Source organism: Chenopodium quinoa, unplaced genomic scaffold (assembly GCF_001683475.1).
Source record: "Chenopodium quinoa cultivar QQ74 unplaced genomic scaffold, ASM168347v1, whole genome shotgun sequence".
NCBI classification, from domain to species: domain Eukaryota; kingdom Viridiplantae; phylum Streptophyta; class Magnoliopsida; order Caryophyllales; family Amaranthaceae; genus Chenopodium; species Chenopodium quinoa.
The window spans coordinates 16,224,691-16,247,334 of NW_018742204.1; the positions used below are offsets into that span (position 1 = coordinate 16,224,691).

The 22,644-nt window shown below is 32.9% G+C and overlaps 2 protein-coding genes across 2 annotated transcripts; one reads left to right on the forward strand and one right to left on the reverse strand.

Moving 5' to 3' along the window:
• Positions 1-549: 549 nt before the first annotated feature.
• Positions 550-2,192, forward strand: LOC110694086 (transcription factor TCP12-like). The gene has a single exon (XM_021871270.1). The coding sequence runs from the start codon at positions 885-887 to the stop codon at positions 1,968-1,970; it is 1,086 nt and encodes a 361-aa protein (XP_021726962.1). The 5' UTR covers positions 550-884; the 3' UTR covers positions 1,971-2,192.
• Positions 2,193-13,139: 10,947 nt separating this feature from the next.
• On the reverse strand, positions 13,140-21,866 carry LOC110720083 (coiled-coil domain-containing protein 130-like). Its single transcript, XM_021899087.1, has 7 exons — positions 21,704-21,866; positions 19,029-19,091; positions 18,823-18,902; positions 17,822-17,930; positions 14,850-15,009; positions 14,019-14,182; positions 13,140-13,769 (listed from the first exon to the last, which is right to left on the reverse strand). Exons 1-7 carry the CDS (start codon positions 21,704-21,706, stop codon positions 13,434-13,436), a joined length of 915 nt encoding a protein of 304 aa, XP_021754779.1. The 5' UTR covers positions 21,707-21,866; the 3' UTR covers positions 13,140-13,433.
• Between the last annotated feature and the right edge of the window lie 778 nt (positions 21,867-22,644).

Genomic DNA, 22,644 nt, shown 5'->3' on the forward strand with positions numbered 1-22,644 from the left:
AATAACCATGTATTGTACGAGTATGCATTTTTCTCTCTCTTCTGAGAGAAGGGTTACTTCAATCAATCTAGTACCACGTGAAATGTCACGTTACCTACTGCTGTTTCCTGCTTTGGTCCATGCTCCTGTGTTGTTCTTCATCTTTTGCCCTAAATTTGGGCTGATTCATTTCATGCATTCTTATAACTTAAATTTCCTTTTCTTTCTTTTATTTTAAGGAAATTTGAAAATAAAAATATTAATATTCTGTCTGTCTCAATTTATTTACTTACTGTGGAAGACGATATTAACAAAATATCTTAATACGTGCAAATTATTATTAGGTTACTAATAGACTATAAAACCAATTACATACTAAGATTCCAACTACATATTGCTTTTGGTTTTTCAAATAAAACTTGGTAATCTTTTCTCAATCCTATTACATTCTTGTTCTGGTATTTTCATTCGTAGTTATCTCATAGCTAATTATTTGCACATGATTGTATGTAATTGAAATTGTAGTGTGAAAAATTAAATGAGTAAGTATGAATAATTATCATGTAATTATCTTAAGAAAAATTACATGATTGTATGTAATTTATGAATGTAGCAAGCAAGTAGATCAATATAGAAATGAAAAATAGAACAAGTAAATTGAGACGGAAAGAGTGTTACTTTCTTTTGCCCCACCTTATCATAATGGTTGTCGTACATGTTAAAAATTAAATTAAAAAAACTCCTTTAATAGTTATGTGCTACCCATTATCAACAGCTATATTCAACAAACATCTAGATTTTTCTCCCTCCCTCCCTAAGAACCCTAACTTTTTTTTTTAACACTACTAGGAGTAGTAATTAATTATTAACATAGTTTCAACATCAAAAGACAAATAAATGTAACCATGTTTGATTCAAATTACAATGCAAATAGTATTCTTCCTATTTATCAAAACAATACCCATCACCACCCTTTTGATGATCATCTCTTTAATAACTTTCCTAGTCACTTGCTTGATGATGATGAGCTTTTTTTAGACACCATTTTGCCCTACAACACTCCCCCACCACCGCCACCGCCACCATCACTAGTATCAACTACGATCAATGAAACTACCAACGTAGATCAACACATTGGAGGGAGTAACAATCCCGGTGAGAAGGCGGCACCAAAGAAAGGGATCAAGAAGAAGCAAGACCGTGTAGGAGGATCATCAAAAAGAAGGACGGGGAAGAAAGATAGGCATAGCAAGATACATACCGCTCACGGTCCGAGGGATCGGAGGATGAGGTTGTCTCTCCAAATAGCAAGGAAGTTCTTTGATCTACAAGATATGTTGGGATTTGACAAGGCGAGCAAGACGATTGAGTGGTTGTTTAACAAATCTAAGGCGGCTATTAAGGATCTTTCCGACAAGAGTTGCACTAGTATCTTACCTTCATCTCCTTTAGAAGAAATGATTAAAGGTGATTGTAGTAATAACAAAGAGAAATTATTGTGTGAAGAAATGATGAACAAGAAAATGGGAGAAAATAATAGTAATAATAACAACAATAATAATAAGAAGGGAGGAATAATGTTTAAAATTAATGAGAAAAGGAAGGAGGCAAGAGCTAGGGCAAGAGAGAGGACAAAAGAGAAGTTATTAATCAAGAATAATAATAAAGAATACCCTTTAGAAATGGAGGAAAACCCTAATTCTCTTGATAATGTTATGAGGGTTAATGAAGTAAACCAACAACAACCATTAGAAGATCATATGGCTTCTGTGGGTATCATTGAGAAATTCTTGGCCACCACGGCCTCTTCGTCGATTGATGATTCTCAAGATGAAGCTCTTGCTAGGGCATTTTCCATGGATTTAGGGCAATTTGGGGCGATATCTACTACAATGGAGGGTACAATGGTTGTGAATTCCGAGTACAATAAAGTCCAAGGCCATAATTGTGCATTCATGGACAGGACATACAACCAAGGATATATTGATTAAGGTATGTATGGTTTAGTATTTTCCTAAACTATATGTATAAATCTTTTGTTGATTCATTATTGTAGGGTTCAAGTAGAATGATTAATGACTCTAATTAAGAGTGTGTGGTTTCATGTATGTGTGTTTTCTTGGTTATTTTCCGAGTGTAAGGATATGATTAATTGTGTATAGTGCTTGTTTTCTAAATTAATGGATGAGATTGAAGTTCTTTGAAGTCTTGGAGTGAACTCAATTCTTATTATTTGATTAAAATTCTCTTATCCTTTTATTACATTCTAGCGTCTTCTTATCAATTAATTACAAATTTACAATTAAATTTTATAATAAACAATATAAATGGTGTAGTTGTACATCAATCAACGAAACTCTTTAATCAATCACTTTCATTGTTTTGTTTATACTAAATTTCAAGTGAGTATTAAAATAATTGAAAAGTAGAACGGAGAATTTTATTTTTTTTATAAAAAAAAAAACTCAGTTTGTATCCCTTCTTATCTATACTCCTTACTTTACTATCAGTTGTAATACGACTCTGTTCTCCTTACTTTATTTTCGATCACTTATAAGTTCTAATATGACTCTGTTCTCGTTAGTTATTTTTTACAGAGTATTTATTAAACTAACTTTTTAATGTTTGAAGCAAGCATGTATAGCATTTTCCATTTGAATGAAAAAGTAGAAGATCTAAAAGGGTGTAAGCCAAGCCACAATCAAGCATGTACTCCTATAATGAGTGTATTCAAAACGAGAAAAATCAAATCATAAGGAAATAGATAGGTCTTAGACAGTTGGATGTATTTGCTTATAACAAAAAGTGTGCATTATTAAATTTTCTTTTAACATTTAGTATAACAAAACTCAAATATAAGAAAGAGTAAAGCCTTGTTAGTTCAATAATTCTTTACCAGTGGCATTAGTGGGCCATCTAAAACCCTATTAATTATATTTAATTTAGCAAAAAAGAAATAAAGAGTTACACCAAAAAAAAAGAACTAAAATAAAATAGTTAAGTTTGTTGGGTCATGCATCTATTACTCTATTAACATTAAATGTACAAACATTCTCATAGATCAGCGATCCCTAACAAGTAACAACCCTAATTGGCCTGGTTGAGAATACATCAAAACTGGTGCTCCATGAATACGAACAAAACATGATTTTTCTGATAGTATAAAGCTTTAAATAGATGATTGATCTGAGCCTTGTTTAACAATCAGCGGTTGGTCTGCTGACATTGAATTATATTAGCTTATATTATGAATGGTATGTTATCTTTACTTGAAATAAGGTGTTATGATATGAATTTTGTGAAGATTGGTCTAATTTGAACTTCACTAGTCCGGTTTGATCTGGTTTGAATAAACTTTGGGTGCGTTCTCTCTCTTAACTTTATAAATAAATTTAAGTTTCCTATTCAATAATTTTAGATATGTTCAGCTAAGTTTCAAGTAGTGGTACTTATAAGTTCTACGGAGTAATAAGTTTAGTTTCTCAAATTTACTTTTTCAATTACAATCAATTCCAATAAGTTCTTATAACTCTAATCTCCAATACCTGTATATAAGTTTAGGTCAAATAAATTAAAGGAAGAAAATGCACTCGTATGCAAATTTACATCAATAATAACATAAAAATAATGTTATTAAATGGGCCGGGGTACATGATCTAGTCTAAATCATTTTGAACCGATTTAATCTTACCTAATTTTATTATAAAAGTTAAATTAATTCATGAAATAATGTAAAGAAAACATAACCACTGTGCCACTTTGGTATTAGCTACTGCATTGATAATGTTTGGTTAGATTTTAGTACAAGCTGTTTACAAAATCAACACTCCCTCATTCTCTTTTATTTATTTGCACAATGAGTCCACTTTTTATGAGAGCTTTTTGAGTCAGATAAAAGGATGCAAATTAAATTATAAGGGGCGGAGGGAATACTTCGTAGCATAGTATTTGGAATTTTCAGATGCTGGTTGTTTGCTGTCCATGTGCTAGATAATGGTTAACTTGCTTATTTATTGTGTGTTTTAGAATTGTGTTGGTACTTAAATGAGTTAACTCGTGCTACATATTTATGTCCAAACTAATGAATAATACTACTAGTACTAAATGTGCTGATAATATGAGTAGCACATTATTCAAATTTAAAAACCAAAAAAAAAAATTGTTAAATTGACACAGAGTTTTTGTGGTCCTTGTGGATTACTGTACTATGCTCAAGCAGAAAAACACACCTATTGAACTTATACTTGATATTTTATACCAAGTATTTTTTATATGGTTGAAAATAGGGTCTAGCTACGAAAATATATAAAATACAGGACAAAAAAAATGAAAGAAGTTTGAAATTAAGCGTCAAGATATGGATTTGCTAATTTTATAATAGAAAATATGGATTTTAGATCAATTCTTAATTACAAAATTTCTGATTTGAACATATAGAGCATATACGTTTAATAAATAAAGTCCTTTATATATATTTTTGTTGTACTTTACACTTAAGAAAGTCTGCATTTGTATATTGTACCGAGTACTTGAATAAGGAATCCTATATTTTATTCGGTTTAAATTTGTCATTGTAAGTTGATTAACTCATAGGGTTTGTACACATATAGACACCTAAAGTTCCACACCAACAATTACACATATACAATAGCGGGGTGGTAAAAGTTTAAGTAGATAGATAAAAAGGTACTCATAAATCATTTTCAGTGTATGTATTTCATTACACGTTGCGACTGTTGCAAAGGTAGATTTGGTACACATGGAATAGCATTTAAGAATGTCTATCATAAAGCAACTTAGGGCCTGCTCACTTCAGCTTAATTTCAGTTCAGTTCAGTTCAGTTCAGCTTTTAATTTCATTCTTCTAATAAAATATTCATGTCAGCTCAATTTAGTTCAGTTCACCTTTAATCAGTTCAGTTCAATTCAGCTCACTTCAGTAAATGTGAACATGCCCTTAATAAGAGTTTTACAAAGTAGTTTGGTTAGGACTTAGAAGACAGTAAGATTTATAAAATTGGATCGGAAAGTGTCTTAGGAAGAATATGCGTTATATATGGTTGTATATTTATTAGACATATTATTATGCGTTATAAATGGTTGTAACTTGTAAGATTCTACATGAACTCAATGATGTATCAAGTAAGTATGTCTTATAAAGACTCTAACAGGCAATAGAAATAAGTACAGAGTATATTATACATTATTGGACGTATAATATAGAACATGGCAATGTCTTGACTCTTAAATAATTAATGAATCAAAAGATTTAATTGAATACAACTAAATTTATACCTCGTACTTATACTATTTTATTAGACATTATGATTATAGAGTGTAGTTAATTTGAACTGACATTATATGAAGTATGAATACTCATATTAAAATAACAGAGAGAATCCAATCAAAGTATATTAATATTATGCGGAATACTTGGTAAGAAATAATGTTTGCTAAAATAATTTTATTTTTTTTAAAAAAAAAATAGTTGAACCAATCATAGCCTTAATAACTTAATATAATCATTCTTACAATTATTATTCTGTTTTTAGACATTCCAAAAAGGATTACACGAATATTATTTTCAACCAAAAGGGGTATTTTGCAGTGAAATTACTGAATCTTTTTCTGCAATTCCGTACCATTTCAATGCATGACCTAAAGGGGTAATGCTGACTTAAGCTATAATATTCAAAACCCTAATTTTATGGGGGAGTGGGCTTTATTTTACAGTCTTTTGCACTGGATATCTTCTTTCTAGGAAAAACCGTATATTCCATTTAAATACTTAATAATAAAATAATAAAAATAAATTATGAATTATAAATCATAAAAATAGACAAAAAAAAATTGGAAATTTTTTTAGCACAGAAAGAGTGGAATAGGAGAAGTGATGTGCCACAATTTCAAAGCCCATCACATCGATCAAGCTAGATAATTGTCACCTCACATAAATGTGATTGGGTCGTAGCAATTTTTTTCAACACATAAAATCCCAAATAACATCAATGTGAGCACGTCGATGTTTAATTCTACGCACGAACTAAACTGTGTAACATCTTGGAAATCTAAACATTGTAGCCACCAAACTATGTAAAAAAAATATTGTGAGTTGTGACAGTAGGATCATATCCCTTAAAAACAGGGAAATTTTTTATTTTTATTTACACCATAGTAATAATATTTAGAATAATAAGAGGTGACTCAACTGATAAGCAATTTTATATCGCTTAAGGGAGGTATGAGGTCCTATCCTCACCGTATGCAGAAACTCTTGTTGGGGGACTCATATACCATAAGTGTGGTGTGCTACTCGAGTCGGATTCGGATGTTCTCGGAGCTAAACTTCGGTGAACCGCATGGGCATCATAAAAAAAATAATAATAAATATTTAGGGTAACATGTAAAGTAGGTTTGCCCAAATCAGTCACTCTCTCCATTTACGATAATTTGGCTTTTGCATTAGCCATTATGTACACTTCAATATAAACGCCTTTTTTTTTGTTGTTGTTGTTTAGAGAATAGAGAGCCACAAAAGTGGATAATAGAGAGCTACAAAGGCAAATAACGAGAATTGATTATTCTAGGATAAAAAGATTCTTTATAACCAGGAGAAAAGCTCTAATCACGTGAGCTATCTCTCACTCTTAAACTAATTAGGATATCTTATAAGAATTACAAGAAAAGTAAACTGGATAGGTAATTTATTTGACAATGTAGAATAGATAGTATGTTATTGGTCATTAAAATCAAATTAAAAAATAATGGTGCTGAAATGCAAGAATGCAATGCGATTTTGAATCCCTCAACAACCAACATTTTTAGTAATTGCTAACGCGCGCTATGGCTAGCCTCCTAGCCATGTCCGGTGAGCGCGTTTAGTTATTGTCTTATTGACAACATAATGATGGAAAATAATTTGCAAACAAATGTTAGTTTTTTAACGGTATAAGTGTCCACACACTAATCTTAAGAGTTTTTTTTTTTTTTAAAAAAAAAGACAATTAACATTAATTAGAAAAAATTAGTAAATAAATATTTTAAAAGATATAATTGTCCAAATATTATGCATAAGAGTTAAATCATTAAATCACACAAGGATATGTTTAGAAGCAATTAGAGGTTGTTCACATTTACTTAATTTCAGTTCAGCTCCAATCAGTTCAATTCAACTCCAATCAATTCAGTTCAGTTCAGCTCCTAATTTCCCTCTCTCATAAAATATTCATTTCAGTTCAGTTCAGTTCAGCTCCAATCAGTTCACTTTAGTTCAGTTCGATTAATTAGTTCAATTCGATTTATTTCAGTTCAGTTTAGTAAATGTGAACAGGCCCTTAACATCAAATCAATAGGGGCATTTAGATAAACAAACATTTTAATAGTCCTCATACTATTTATAAGCATTTTTCTTGTACTTTTTAAAAGATACGAATATATATGTCTCCCATTTGATTATAAATGTTTACTAGCATGTAAAAACAAGTGTTAGTATCTTATTATGTTCATCTATATTTTTCAATTTATCAATTTTCATAATTTTTAGAAATGCATAACTAAAATTCTAAAAAATACGGAGTATTTATATCAAAGGTGTGAATTGACAAGTGTATTAATCTAACACACTACAGATGCAAAGTGCCTACAGAAAATCTTAACTACTATGATTAGAACTAGAATGCAATTTTATTTTTATTTTTTTGTTTGGGGGGGGGATAGAAATACTAAAACTCTGGTTTATTATTACATAATGATAATAAGCTATGATACACCTTCATATAAGCTCTGTGTTAATAATATAGGAGTTACTTTATGAGCGTTTTAGGGGTTATTTTGTTATTTAAGGGTTATTCATTAAGTACAATAAGGAATTACTCTTTTTTTTCAACCTGTCTGCATAGAAAATACGTTGTAATATGATTTGCTGTTTTGGACTCTTTTTCGTTCTGAACCAGTCTAATCTATCTTTGGACTAAGGGGTCGTTTGGTTTACACGGGGTAAACAGAATGGAATGAACAAAGGGAAAGAAAGAGAATGGAATGAAATTACCCAAAATTATGTAAGTTGTTTGTTTTAAAAACAAAGGGAAACACTATCACCAACTTCACCACCACACAACCACCACACGCCCACCTTATTTCTTCAATTCCCACATTTCCCAGCCACCACCCAGCCCCCCACCAACTCGCCGCACATCCCCAACCACCACTCACCGCCCTTCGCCCCCACCAAACGCTGCCCTGCTGCTTGTCGCCGCTGCTCTCTACCCTCGCCGTTGCTCGCCCCGCTGCTCACTGTTGCTCTCGGCGAGGGTGTTAGCAGTGGTGGGTTTGGGTTGTGGGGGTCTCGGGGATGGTGAGTCGATATGGGGTGTCGACGATGGTGAGCCGGTGGGTTTGGGTTTGTGAAATTGTGAGGGTGTTAGATCTGGGTCTTATCGGTGGGCAGCGGTGGTCGGGGAAAGGGCAGCGATGGCGGTGGAGGTGTGACTGGTGGCAGTTGGGTGGTGAGGGTAAGGTAAAAGGGTGGTGGCTAGTGTGGGTGTGGTGGTGGATGGGTGGCTAAGGAAAGGGAATGGGAAAGTCTACGAGGGGGATGGGGAATGAAGTTAGAAGGATTTGGGGTAATGGAGGGGGTAAAGGGAATGAAAGAAAGTGTCTAACAAACAACAACAAAGGGAATCGGCTCAGTTGATTCCCATTCCCTTTGATGAAAACCCCCAACCAAACGGCCCCTAAAAATTTATCTTATTTTCACAGCATGGATTCATGTTCATTTGTGTAAGTGTTTCCTGTAAATTGCATTCCTCCAACGTCTCTTCACATTATATCAAAGTTCAATGGTTTACAATCTCTATTGCATGGTATATTTAGAATGAGTATCTTCCCAACTCTCAACTGAAAAAATTCAAATAATTAAATAATTGGAGTAAATGCTATGGAGTACTTATGAAATTTAATAATTAGAGTAAAAGTAACACAACGTTGATTTTTTTAGTGTCGATAGAGCCACGAAGGGTAAATAATTTGAGCATGATTTGATCACATTTTGCATATACCATCTCTGAAATCAACTCCAATGGTTAGGAAAAGGGACTAGCTTGCAAATATAAAAAATCTTAAGCTAGTAGCTACACCATTGTTGCACATGTTGTTGATTAGCTTTGGCAAGCAAATCAGCTTTGTAGAGCTTAGCTTGGCAAATATTTATTAGATAAAAAATATTATTAATTTAAAAATAAATTAATTTACAACTAGCTTAACCATTGGAGCAACAAATAGCTTGAATTTTTATAGCTTAAGAAGATGATGTGACATGCCAAGCTATTAAATAAATTACCCAACGAACCATTATAACCAACTATCCTATTCAATTCGCCTTAAAAAAATATTCAGTATAAATAATTCATTTTAATAAAAATTAGCTTAGTTCAGCTCAGTTCAATTTAGTGAAATTAATTTTAGTTCAATAAAAATCAATAACTCTAAAAAAAAAAAAAAAAGTAGAGAATCAATTATAATAGTTTATGTTCAATAAAATTAATTCTAGTTCAGTAAAAAATAAATAAATAAATAAATAAATAAATTTAAAGTTCTGTAAACATCTCCAATGGTTTACAAAAAGGACATGCTTGCAAATTAAATTAAATTGTAAGTATATAGCTTACTATTGGAGTGACAATATTAATGTAGCTACGTCAAGCAATGTTGCTCAAACAAGCTACGTATTAGTTATTTTTCAAAGAACACTTCACCTACTTATATTATGACATGTGTATAATTAAAACTATTTAATTAATTAATTTATTTTTTCAAACTACAACATTTTATTTATCACCATTAGAGCACCTTGTACCTTAATAATATACTAGCCCAAAATTTTGATGTATCAAAATAAGCTACAACCCTGATAGCTTACTATTAGAGATGCTAAACCTTAATTCTTTCTATGACATGTCTGTTTATTTTTTATTTTTTGGGAAGTAAAATTGACATGTAGTAGTATACGCTATGCTTTAGCCTTTAGGAGTTTAGGCATGGCTTTTGATTCTTCTTGCAACATGATTACAAACTGGTCAAAAACATTATTAAGGCGTGGTCAAGTCAAAATTGATGGTATATAATATCTGGCCTCCTGAACAAAATCAATGAGAAAGGTACAAAGTCCAAAATGTTGGGAGGACATTTCTACATATTCCGTAATTAGGGGTGTTCGTGGTGTGGTTTGGATCATAAACCGCACCAAACCGCAAGAGTGCAGTTTGTAATTTTTTCAAACCGCACCAAACCGTACTTTTAAAAAAACCGCACCGCAAGATGCGGTTTGGTGCGGTGCGGTTTGCGGTTTAACCGTATTTTATTAAAATTGTAATCATTCTTTTTAAAACAAAACTTTTATTTTATATTATAATTATTAGTTGATAATTTAAATATTAAACTCTTTTTATTAACCTTTAATTAACTTTTTTTTAGAAGAACCTTTAATTAACTTATAGTAAAAAATTAGCTCATATATTTTAGTTCTTTTAAATAATTTTAATGAAAATATAGTATAAAAATCACAAACCGCATTAAAGTGCGGTTTGCGGTGCGGTGTGGTCTCAATAATTTTGGAAACCGCACCAAACCGCAAACCGCAGTTTGATCATTTTAAAAAACCGCACCGCAATTTTCAAACCGCACCAAACCGCAAAATTGCGGTTTGGTTTGCGGTTTGGTGCGGTCTAAACCGCACTCTGTACAGCCCTATCCGTAATAATTCATTATAAAAAGTCTTGGGTAAGGCGGTTAGACGATAATTTTTGTAAGGTAGTTAATTTGAAAGTAATTTTAACTATTTTTATGGTAATTTTAACCCTTTAAAGGATAATTTTTAATTTGTTGTTGGTTTGAATCTTATTTTAATGTGTAATTTCTTATAAATTCATGATTACGTAATATAAAGGCTAATATGATTAATTTAATAATTTATAAGTTTTTTGTAAGATAAAAGTTATTATTAGAAAAATAATTACTTTTGTTGTTTAAAGGGTATCTTTAAAATACTTTTAAAAAACTTTAACCCGTCTTACAATAAATTAACATACACCCGCCTTTTTAGAGGATTTGTGAAACTCATTAATTCTACTGTCATACGACAACAATTAACCATAATTCTTCAAAATCCCAGTAGGTATAGAGTACTCAATTATTGTACATTTCACCATTTTCCCTTAAAAGAAAAACCTATCAATAACTATTTATCTCATTGCCACTAATTCCCAATTTTATTACTCCGTATATTTTATTTTATTTAATTTTTAAGCAAGGGACTCCATTATACTTTGCATGTTTTCTTTCACAAATAATATATCTCATGCATTAACCTGAATAAATTCTAGTTATTTAAAATTTTAGACCAAATGTTTGGATAGACAAATCAACTTCTTCTCCTTACAAAGTATTTCTAAATTTTTGAGTATCATCAGTAACAAACTTTTAAACTTAAAATATTTTTTTCATATTTAAATTATTTAGCTTTTACCTCTTCTAACTAAGATTTATTGATTTTTAATGTACCGTTATAAAAAATTAAGAATATGACCTATTTGTAAAAGAGAAAGAGCAATAGAGGACATACACTTGTCCAAATGGCCGTATATTAAATACGAAGAATACTAGATGTAGTCTTATAAACATGAGTAGAATATAATAAAATTTCTTAACATCAATTTTAACATTTATTAAGTGACAGACTTGGCTTCAACAAATAATAATAATAATAACTACAGAAATTGAACAAAAAATACAATATATTTGCACATAGCTACATACATCAACCCGTATCATGCAAATTACCCTAGCTTATATATATACTAGATGAATTTTTATTTTGAATTCGATGGATAACAACAAAGGAGCTAGCAAGATATATAGGCTTAAGTACTAAACAAAATAAGACTATTCAATTATCTTCTTCATTTTTTTACTTTTTTTTTTTTAACACGTTATCTTCTTCATTTGTTAATTTAACTTTTATTCCTTCCCCCTTTCTTCATTTCCTAAAAGGGATACACTTTTCCTAATATCTCACAATCAACCCTAGGAATTTAGGAAATGGTTTGGCCAAACAATACAAGCAAAAGCCTGTATACAAAGAGGGTATTATTTATATGTTATTTCGTACAAGTTTATCAATTCCGATTAAAGAGAAAGACGGTGTTATTGGGGTAGACATTGGGACAACACATTAAAATAAGTAAGAATTATTTTTTAAATTTATATATTTTCAAGTATTCTACTACTACAGGAATAGTATAGACATAGGGAAAAGAAACGGGAGAGAATGGAACATGACTAAATGAGTATGCAATGTGAAAAAAAAAAAAGGAAAATGAGTATTAATAAAAATAAATTAAAAAAATTAAAAAAAAATAAATAAAAACACTAAAAATATAAAACAGGAAATAGAAAATATGGGGATTCTGTTGCATACCTTTTTGCTTCCAAACAAGGCCATCTTAAAAATCGGAGCCGTAATACTGTACCTCTTTGTCCCTATTATTTTTATGCATTGAGCACACACTCTTTACTGTTTGATTCAGAGTATTACGTAACAACTCTGCTAATAAAATATTTTGATTTTCCCACCCACTAATAATAAACTAGTCTACAAAATCATAACATACAAGTTGATCTTAAATTCCTTTTACGCTTATGTTACTACATGTTCTTTAAGGGTCTTTAATTGCATACATGAATTTGAAGTTCAGAATTTATCAAATATGAGCGAATTTAAGAGAATCTACTGATAAGTGTGTTTTCAGTTTTTCACCAAGACTATCGCATATGTAGAAATTGGGGTTGTGATCAGTAAGGATGTACATTGGGAGAACGAGTGCTAGCACAAACGTAACGCTGCTGGTTAATAATTCGGTAATTCCTTACTCGAGTTAGGGCTACAAATTATGTTCTGTATATGCTACATTCGACAATCGAATCTTAAATTTCAGACACTATGGGTGGGTATTGAGTAACATTGATATGGGAAGAGTATTATACGAGTACCCCATAAACTAGAGTATGGACTAATTTAGTTAAGCATACTAGTTAATACTTTATGCGAACTACCTTTGAAATCACTTCTTGATTTCGCTTCTTGCGGTCATTTTGTGCACGAAGGGGAAACCAATCAGCATACCAACTTATCGTATAAAAAACTCATAAAAGATTACACAAACTTACAAGACCTATAATATATACATGTAGAATTTGGAAGGCAAAGTTAAAACCAATTTTTTGTAACAAATTTGCCATTCCATGTCAGAGTTATACCATGCATACAAACAGAGGCCAATTTGTCACTTCATTTGGAAAGTAGGTACTCAAGAAACTGGCGTGACCAAGTTTTTGCTCTGTTAAACTTCACGAATGCATTTCGCCATTCATGTTTCTACTAGCTTCAGTCACCTAGTCTCTCAGGCCCTGTGTCTGCCTGAGGAAACACCACTCTTTGTCCATGAGGGCTTGTATCCTCCAGCCAGCAGATTTGAAACTTTACCCGCTTTGATCTTTCTTCTTTTAGACTCAAGCACCAAGCGCCTATTATCTGTTGAGGAAGATCCAGATGGTCCACCAAAAATCGAGGAGGTCGAAATCAATGCTCGTTTTAGTTTCCTATTTTCATCAAACTTTGTTGAAAACTTCACACGGGAAGCAGTGGCAGCATCTTCACTGGATCCTGGCAGCAATCGTATACCAAGACCCCTTTTCCTAGATGCAACTTCTTCTTCAGCGACTCTCTTCTTTTGACTCTGTAAGGTTGTGCATGCAATCAATACAAAAGTGTAGTATTTCAAAACAAGTTTGGGGTGAAAGAGAGGAACGCGGGGGGGGGGGGGGGGGGGGGGGGGGGGGGGGGGGGGAGGGGATCAGAGGGACACCGTCCAAGGGCAGATATACCCAGAGCTCTCCACTCCCCTTCCACTAAAAACCCTCATATCAAGTCAGATGTACAAAGAATAAGCATGAGACAAGAGTAAGCAGAGTTTACGTAAACATACCCTCAACCGGGCCCGTAAGGCTTTATTAATGGAATAGTCATCAAAATGCCTTGCATCAGATGCACGCTGAAGACGTACAAGTACCGGCTCCTCTTCCTTTTTCTTCTTCAAGTCCTCCTCTTGATGCTCAAGACGGTAAAATGGGTCCACAAGTTTACCTCTTTCTGAACAGGAAAAAAACAATGAGTTATAAGCAAAGCTAACAAGGGGGAGAAGGGTCAGGGCATCCTTAACTAAATTTATTGGACTTCTAAACAAAAGGCCAGTAACTTCTTGGTTTTTCCAGGGGTGGGTCTGGGGAGGGGGTCAATAGAGTCGGTAAGTCTAGCCCCTGACTTGAGTGCGAGATAGAACCTTACTTAACAAGTAAAACCAATTCAAAACTTTCAAGATTTTTTTGGCTAAAATAGTCTCTACTACAACTTATAGAGATATATAAATACACAGTTAAAATACAAGCACGTACAAATAAAATACTAAATATATAGAACACAAACAAATTTTGATACAGAGGCAAAATATTTACATAAAACTGATCAAAACCCACAAGATCTCACAAAAAACTTTATTTTCCATATTTAATCACCAAACAATATCTTTGAAATATTTGTTTGATATTAGGCATAATTAAGCATACAAATCCAACAAAGTTCTTCTAAAATAATTATTGGGGTCTGAGAAGTATCCAAGACAATTTAGTATACGGTCAGTGTAGGTTACATGGCATGCCGCCAAATATTATCTAAGATGCTACTTAGACAGGCATACAACTAGAGTAACTCTAAAGATTTGTGATGGACTATTGAACATGGGAAAAAAACATTTACCAACCTTCTTCCGTAGGAAGTTCCAATATCTCTGCATCCTCTGCGTCATACTCTTCGATCTTTCGTCGAGCACCCTTGACGATCACATACTCACAATTTTTAGGATCTGTATGAATCTCAATCTCATGCTTGCAGCAAGCTGACTTCATGGTGAAGCTCCATATCTGAAACAAGAATGAAGTAATCAATGATAAAGACTAGTCATCATGAAAAAACAACTTACATAGTGCTTCATTACCTAGATACAAAACACGTTAATATTCAAACAGTTACAAAGAGGACGAAGCAATTATCAATAAACCCAACCAAGTTACAATGAAATCAAGAGAGTGCCAAATGTGAGATGATCCTTACAAATATGAAAAGAACACAATAACTTCCATCAGTAACATCTCATTTACAAGCTTAATTTTAGGGGTTATAGGGTTGAATCTTTTGGAATGGAGTTAAAGTCCATATCATCCAATTTGTTGTTTACTTAGGCATTTATTCGAAATTTGCTACGGTTTGGATTGTACCAAATTCTAATTCAGTTTGGTTTCGGTTTGGGCCTTTATCCAAACCGTGCACCGAACTTTCACCCCTAGTCAAGTGGGGTCTTGTAAAGTTGGTCTCAGTGTATATTTTTTAATTATAAACTTTTGTTTTTTAAAAAATAAAAAAAAAAATATTTGAAGATATTAACATCTGAAATCATGCATTGGCAAATGTACAGTGCTAACTAAAAGAAACAGAGGAAGTACATTTTTAAATAATGGACAATTGTAAAGTACAACATATGCATATATTCTTGATTCTTAAGGACTTTTCCAAAGTGCCTTTCATGTTACAAATTACAAGTACATACTGATGCATTTTACAATGATTAGTACTCTGAATCTTACTTTAAACCCTAATGTCCAAAAGTTAGGTTGTATAACAAAGTTATCTCTTCCCTTTTCCTCTTTTCCACATTTCTCTTCTACCACCAATATATAATTCGATAAAACTAAGATGTCAAAATGAAAATAATCGGGTATACACTACAAGAAAACAGCCAAATAACGATGGAAAAATTCCGACGGAATTCCGTCGGAACGGGTTATCGCAATATAATTCGTAGGAAAAACAGCTTTTTCCGACGAAATTTCCGTCGGAAACACTATTCCGACGGAATTCAGTCCGCCGGAAGATATTTCTAGGGCTGGGAAAATCCGTCGGAAATTTCCGACGGACTTTAATCCGCCAGAAATTTTCGACGAAAATTCCGTCCGAAATCTGTATAAAAAAACAAAAAAAAAAGCTTACCCACCACCGCACCACCATCCACCACCCCACACCACCAGCCCCCCTTACCCAAACACCGCACCACCATCCACCACCCCACACCACCAGCCCCCCTTACCCAAACACCGCACCACCAGCCCCCCTAACCCACACCACCACCCACTACCCAACCACCAAAACCTCCACCAGAACCCCCTACACACCAGATCCATCCCCTAACCACCCCACCACCCACCAAAAACCACCACCGCCAACGACAACATACAATCACAACCCGAAAATAACAAAAAAAACAATAAATAAAGAAACAATTAAATCTCAACCTAGTAAATTAAACACCACCACCACTAAATCAGTAAATTAAACACCACACACCACCACCCAAATCCCCCAAAATCGGAAATTAACACCCAAAAACAAAAATTAGCCCATAAATCTAAAAATTAACAACAAAATCGAAAAATTCCACACAAAATAAATCAAAACAGAATTTCGTTTAGAAAAAAAAACATTAATTTTATTACAATTATCTAATAAAATTCATAAATTTACATAACAATTACAAAAAAGTAACTAGATCTACAATCTAACCTAAATTAAAACTAGATCTACAAAAAAAACCTTGAGAGTGGGTGGCTCGAGACGGTGGTTGTCGCCTTAGTAATTGTTGCGGGTTGATGTTGTTGCGGGTTGAAGTTGTGGTGGTCGTCGTTGTTGTTGCGGGTTGATGTTGTTGCGGGTTGAAGTTGTGGTGGTCGTCGTTGTTGTTGCGGGTTGATGTTGTGGCGGTCGTCGTTGTTGTTGCGGGTTGATGTTGTTGGGGGAAAGAGGCGAAAGAGATTGAAAGAGAGGAGAGAAGAGGAAATGGAAGAGGAGAGAAGAGGAAACGGAAGAGGAGAGAAGAGGAAACGGAAGAGGAGAGGCGAAAGAGATTGAAAGAGAGGAGGAGAAAACCAGAAATGAGGAGAGAGAAATGAGAGAGAAGGAGAAGTGGAAAAAGAAAGAGGCGGAAATAATAAGAGTTGGGGGAAAGAGGCGAAAAAAGATAGGGTTTGGGACTTTTTTTTTAAAAAAAATTATTATTCCGGCGGAATTTTCCGTCGGAAAGTTCCGACGGATTTTTATTCCGTCGGAAATAGTACTTTCCGGCGGAATTTTCTGTCGGAAAGTAGATATATTTCGACGGAATTATTTTCCGTCGCAAATTTCCGACGGAATAGAAATCCGTCGGAATTTTCGACTTTTCCAACGGAAAAATGTGTCCGTCGGAAGCAGTCCGTCGCTATTTACCTGTTTTCTAGTAGTGTATATACGTCAGGTCCACGTCAAGTGTCAACGTATGAAATTAGTTACTACTCTTTCAGTACAAGGTATGAATAAAGGTAGCGATAAGGAGTGAGGTTATAAAGTATTTAAAAATAATAATAATAAATGTCCCTCGACAATTCCCTTGATATTATATACCTCCACTCTCAAATATGCAGTTTCCCTCCTCCTTAACACTTTCTTTACCACCTCTAGAGTTGGTAACGAGAAGAAATGAAGACCAAACGACGATTGAAAGTAATACTATATTACTATAGACATAGGCATGAGTTTTTCATTGCAAAATTACAAAAATCATTATACTTATGAATAGTAGTAGTAAATATGAAAAAACAAACGAAGTGTAGAATTGTTTTAATTAATAACATGCATCAAAGACAATACCTTCGTGGAGTAGTAGTTTCCAACTTGTTTTTTCTCTGCATTGAACCTTACACCCTTAGCTATCATAGATTCACATCCCTCACACCATATATTGAAAGGCATTTCAAACCTATTAAGTTGAGAAACAAATCACTGATCAGATTTCTGTCTTTCCTTTTTGATATACAGAGGTGTGTTTTTAAAAATAAAAAATAAAGAAAGAAAGAAGCAGAAGGCATGTCAACCATTTTCAAATGTGGCCAAAAGCCATGCCCCCTAAATTAACAAGTCTTTCATACCAAATAAAGTATAGACATATACACAAGTTTTCAATCTAAAAAGTCAATCATTATCTTATCAACGAAATCAAGAAACAATAACTAACCCCTCAAAAGTCTTTCATACTGAATAAATTATAGACATATACACAAGTTTTCAATTTGTAAAGTAATTCATTATCTTATCTACAAATTTCAAAGAATGATAATTAACCCTCATGCCGAAGCACTAGTCCAAGCTTTTAACAATACAAGATCCTCAAAAAACGAATTATATACTTAAAGTGATAATACCCCTATTTCAAACAATCTTAACCAAGCCAACTGGGAAAAAGAAAAGCCCTCTACTTAACCAAGATTTGGAATAGTGGGTCATAAAAACTTGAAATGGGAAAAGAAGAAGAAAGAACTAACTTCAACACATGCTCTCCTAACGCTAGAGAGCCATAGAGATGCTAACAGCGGACCTCATACCCAAATTTTACCAAGGTACGAAGGATTAGTAATCGGTAAATAAGGAGAAAACCATGGTGAGTGGTAAATAATGCTTGTAGGGGGAGCCATACACTTAAACAGTTATTAATGCAGGAAAAAAAAAAAACAAACAAACAAACTATTCTGTATCAAAATTCAATACAGTATACAATTTTTACTTATCAAAAAATTCAAACTCCACGCCAGATTTCATCTGCAAACAAAACTCTGGAAGCATGGATTAAATTCCAGTTGAAAAGAACAACATACCTTATAATTAGGATGCCTAGATCTATTTTTCTTGCCCTCTCTCTTAAAGCATGCTGACCATTGAACTTGTTGAGACCGCCCTGTTTAAAAGAATGTGCTTGTAAAAAATGGATGCCGGACATTGAAGAAAAAATTTCAAACAATAGAATTATCAGATTAAATCATCACATGTAAGCACATCTTCACAAGGAAAATGCAATAGTTACCTGACTTGGGTCCCATTCAGGAGGATAGTAGAAATTATCAGCTCGAGCTGCTGCAAGAGAAGACTGTAACAAAAGCAAGCAGGCAGAAGTTAAAAAGAGTATAGTATACAAAGCAAATACCAGAATTAGTGCAATCTTGTGAGAAGCTCGGCAACTTATTCAGATGCCAAAAACAATACAAGAAAAGCTTTTTTTTCTTTCAGCTCCAATACTCAAGCACAGTGATAAATTTATTCTCTCCAATTAGCAGGTAAGGTTGATTACAAAGCCTTTTTCCCTAATCAGTCGAGACTATACAAGATATCACTTCTAAGAGAGCAACAAAAAATCAGAAAAGGAAATCGGAGAAAGAAAATAATGAGAAGGCAATAAAAAAAGTACCAAAAAACACATACAAATGAGTAAAAAAAAAAAAAAAACAATCAAATAATCACATACAAAAAGGGAGCAAAGAAGAAAGTAGGGAATTTAGTCACTTGTAAGACCTAGATTAATTTGGACAAAGAGAGCCCCTATAGCTTATACTGAACAAATTCTGAAATTTCACATGTTCAAAAGCCCAAACAAGAAACGTATTAGGATAAAGCCAACAGGTACAAACTTTCTTAGACACAAATTAAAGCCCAGAGAAAAAGAGTAAATGTCACTAATCAACAAAACCATCAATCTAAATATGTTCAAGCTTGCCACCTCTTCAAGAGTAAATGTCACTAATTAACAAAACCATCAACCTAACAATCCATGCTCTCCACCAAGTCAATAAGTACCATAAAGCAAGTCCATGCATTTGTTGATGCCATGCTCATCCTTAATCAAATCAATGACACATAAAAGAATCAACAACATGCTGTTCTCTTGAAGATTCAATTGAATTAAGTTGGTTACAAATCATGCCAAAGAACAGATGTCACATTCAAGGCCTAAGTGAGTGGCACTAACTCATATAGGTCATACTTTCAAGGCGAGAAAGCACCAAATTAATGAGGTTTTATTAGTAGCTCATATCTCCTCAAAGGAGGTCATTACTAAAATTCTGTAAACAGAGTATGGAAAGCAAGGTGGCTGAAGTAGATTATATAGTAATTTAACATTTTACCTTCTGTCAACCAACTACAATCAAACAGGAAAATGCCTACCAGCTCCATGACTGATAGAGCCAAAGTCTAAATTATTAAACCAACAAATTTTCAACTCCCTAAAAAGTCTTTGTCAACTTCACTTATGGATTGTTCAACCAGTACTTGTTTTGGTTTCCACAATACCCCAAGTTGTTTACAAAAAAGTTGTTTCTTTTATATCATTGTCATGTGGTCCAATCTCCAAAAGCTTCCATGCTTCATTCTTCCCATTCAGAACAACAAATTTTTTTATCTCACACTTACTTTCTGATTTTCCTCTCTCATTTCTTTCATCTTTCATTTGAGGCAACAGGAGGCAGGAGTCACTCGACAAGCCAACCTTACTCCATCCAAACGTAGACAAAAATGGCATATGCTTTGCTATATGTCAAAACATACATACTCCAAAAAGGAGAAACGATGAAGGGAAAATATGACCATTTCGTGGAAGAACAGCTACTGAAATATATAATTTAGAAGCATTCTACAATTCTTACACACGGAAAAATACTGGGTAAACATATTTACTGACAGATTGAACATTGATTATGCTCAGGTGCTTAACTCGGTATGGCATGCTAGTAAACATGTCAAAAGAACGTAACAACAAAAAAACGAGACATAAAATTTTGAATTTAAAAACTACTTGAATAAATCTAATTGCCTTGAAAATTTCATACCTAGATAGTTTTAAAGTCAAGGTACAATCCGTTTTATCAAACCAAAAAGGAGGTGGGGGGCTTGTTCATTAAAGAATAAAAATTTGCCATCAATTGAAGGTAAATCAAGGCACAAATTTGAAAGATCTAATAATTGATATGTTTCTATTAATCTTCCGAAAAACCATATTTCTGGCAAGTCATAAAGAACTTGTTCGCTACTCACATGACCGTAAAAACAAAAAATTGATATTATCAATATTAATAAAGCTTGTTATTAATAGAGTTTTCCTTAATATTTACATTTATATGAAGTTGTTAAAAACTTAAGTTATTGAAATAATATTAACCCGGCGGTTCAATTCGAATCTTTAGATGTTATAGCTTATGGTAAAATTGGTGACACAATACTACCCAAATCATAACAATGTAATATAAAAAATAAAAAATAAAAAAATAAAAATAAAAAAAAAAACATTCTACACCACCTATAATGATCAATCAGCCACTATGAACACTTTCAAGAAACATCCTTATCTCAATTGTCTACAGCTTTATAAAATATGAGAATTCAAAAATTCGATAATCGGATATTGAGTAATTCAAACATTAACCACCATATTCGTGATCAAATGTTCTCGAACCTAATCTAAATTGTATACACCAATGATTTCATCCAACAATTAACAGATAAGCTTGACACATTCAGCAATTAGGCACAATAACAAATTATTCAATATTTATATCATTCAAAAAAGGAATCTACAAATAATTAGCCACAAACATTCAACCTTAAGCAAATTTTACAGAACCCTAATTAAGCTAACACAAGCTAAAAGGAGACAGATAATTAATCTAAAATTCAATCGAAAAGTGAGTAATTAAAGGTGTTGCGTACCATATTCAATTGCTTCGAATTGCTTCTGCGTGAAAAATTAGGGTTTCGAGTTTAAGATAAAGCTTCCAATTTGGGGATTTGGATTTCCGTTTGACAAGCGATGAAAAACAGTAGGGACGCTAATGCGCTCGTGGCAGTTTTCGTCAAATTTAAGCTACAGAGTAGTAATGGAAGAGTTTATTTAAACAAAACAAAACAAAAGTAATGGAAGAGTTTATTTTAAAAAAAAAAAAAAAAACAAAAAAACAAAATAACAAAAAACAAAACAAAAGTAATGGAAGAGTTTATTTTTTTTTTAAAAAAAAAAAAAACAAAACAAAAGTAATGGAAAAAATAAAATAAAAAAATAAAATAAAATAAAATAAAATAAAAAATAAAATAAAATTACTACGTAAATATTCATATAGGTAATACTTATGGTCTTAGACAACAATTTTTTTTCTATAAAGAAAAATTTTGTCTAAAACCATCCATTAAATCATTTTTTTTTTGTGTCATCTAAAATCACCCACAATAAAAAAATTTAGGGTTTTTCTATATAGTAACCTGTCTTTTTTTCACTTTTCTACGTTGTACCCCAACATATACCACTTTCTACACTGTAACCCCAATATATTTTTTGTTTCCATACGGTAACCTTGTCGTTATCCTGCCGTTAAAAAATTCCATTAGTAGGGCCCACTCTTCATTATTAATATTTTTTTATCAATTTGTGCGTTGAAAAATATTCCGTCAAAGGTTTTGGGGGCTATTTTGGTTTTTAAGGGTCTAAATTGAGCTCAGATTTGACAAAAAAAATAACGTAAATGCCTCGTTTTGCTTATTAAAAATATCTCGATTTACGTGTTCACAATTTAACACACAAAACGAGGCATTTACGTTTGTTTTGCCAAATCTGAGCTCAATTTGGACCCTTAAGGGCCAAAATAGCCCCCGAAACT

Bases quoted from the DNA above. Each gene is read 5' to 3' on its own strand.
- LOC110694086 (XM_021871270.1), top strand. From the start codon at position 885: ATGTTTGATTCAAATTACAATGCAAATAGTATTCTTCCTATTTATCAA.
- LOC110720083 (XM_021899087.1), bottom strand. The intron at 18,903-19,028 runs GTAACTATTGCA...TCTTTTAAACAG, and splicing joins CTGAATGGGACCCAAGTCAG to GGCGGTCTCAACAAGTTCAA. The intron at 15,010-17,821 runs GTATTGTCTTTG...TTCTTGTTTCAG, and splicing joins GAAACTACTACTCCACGAAG to ATATGGAGCTTCACCATGAA.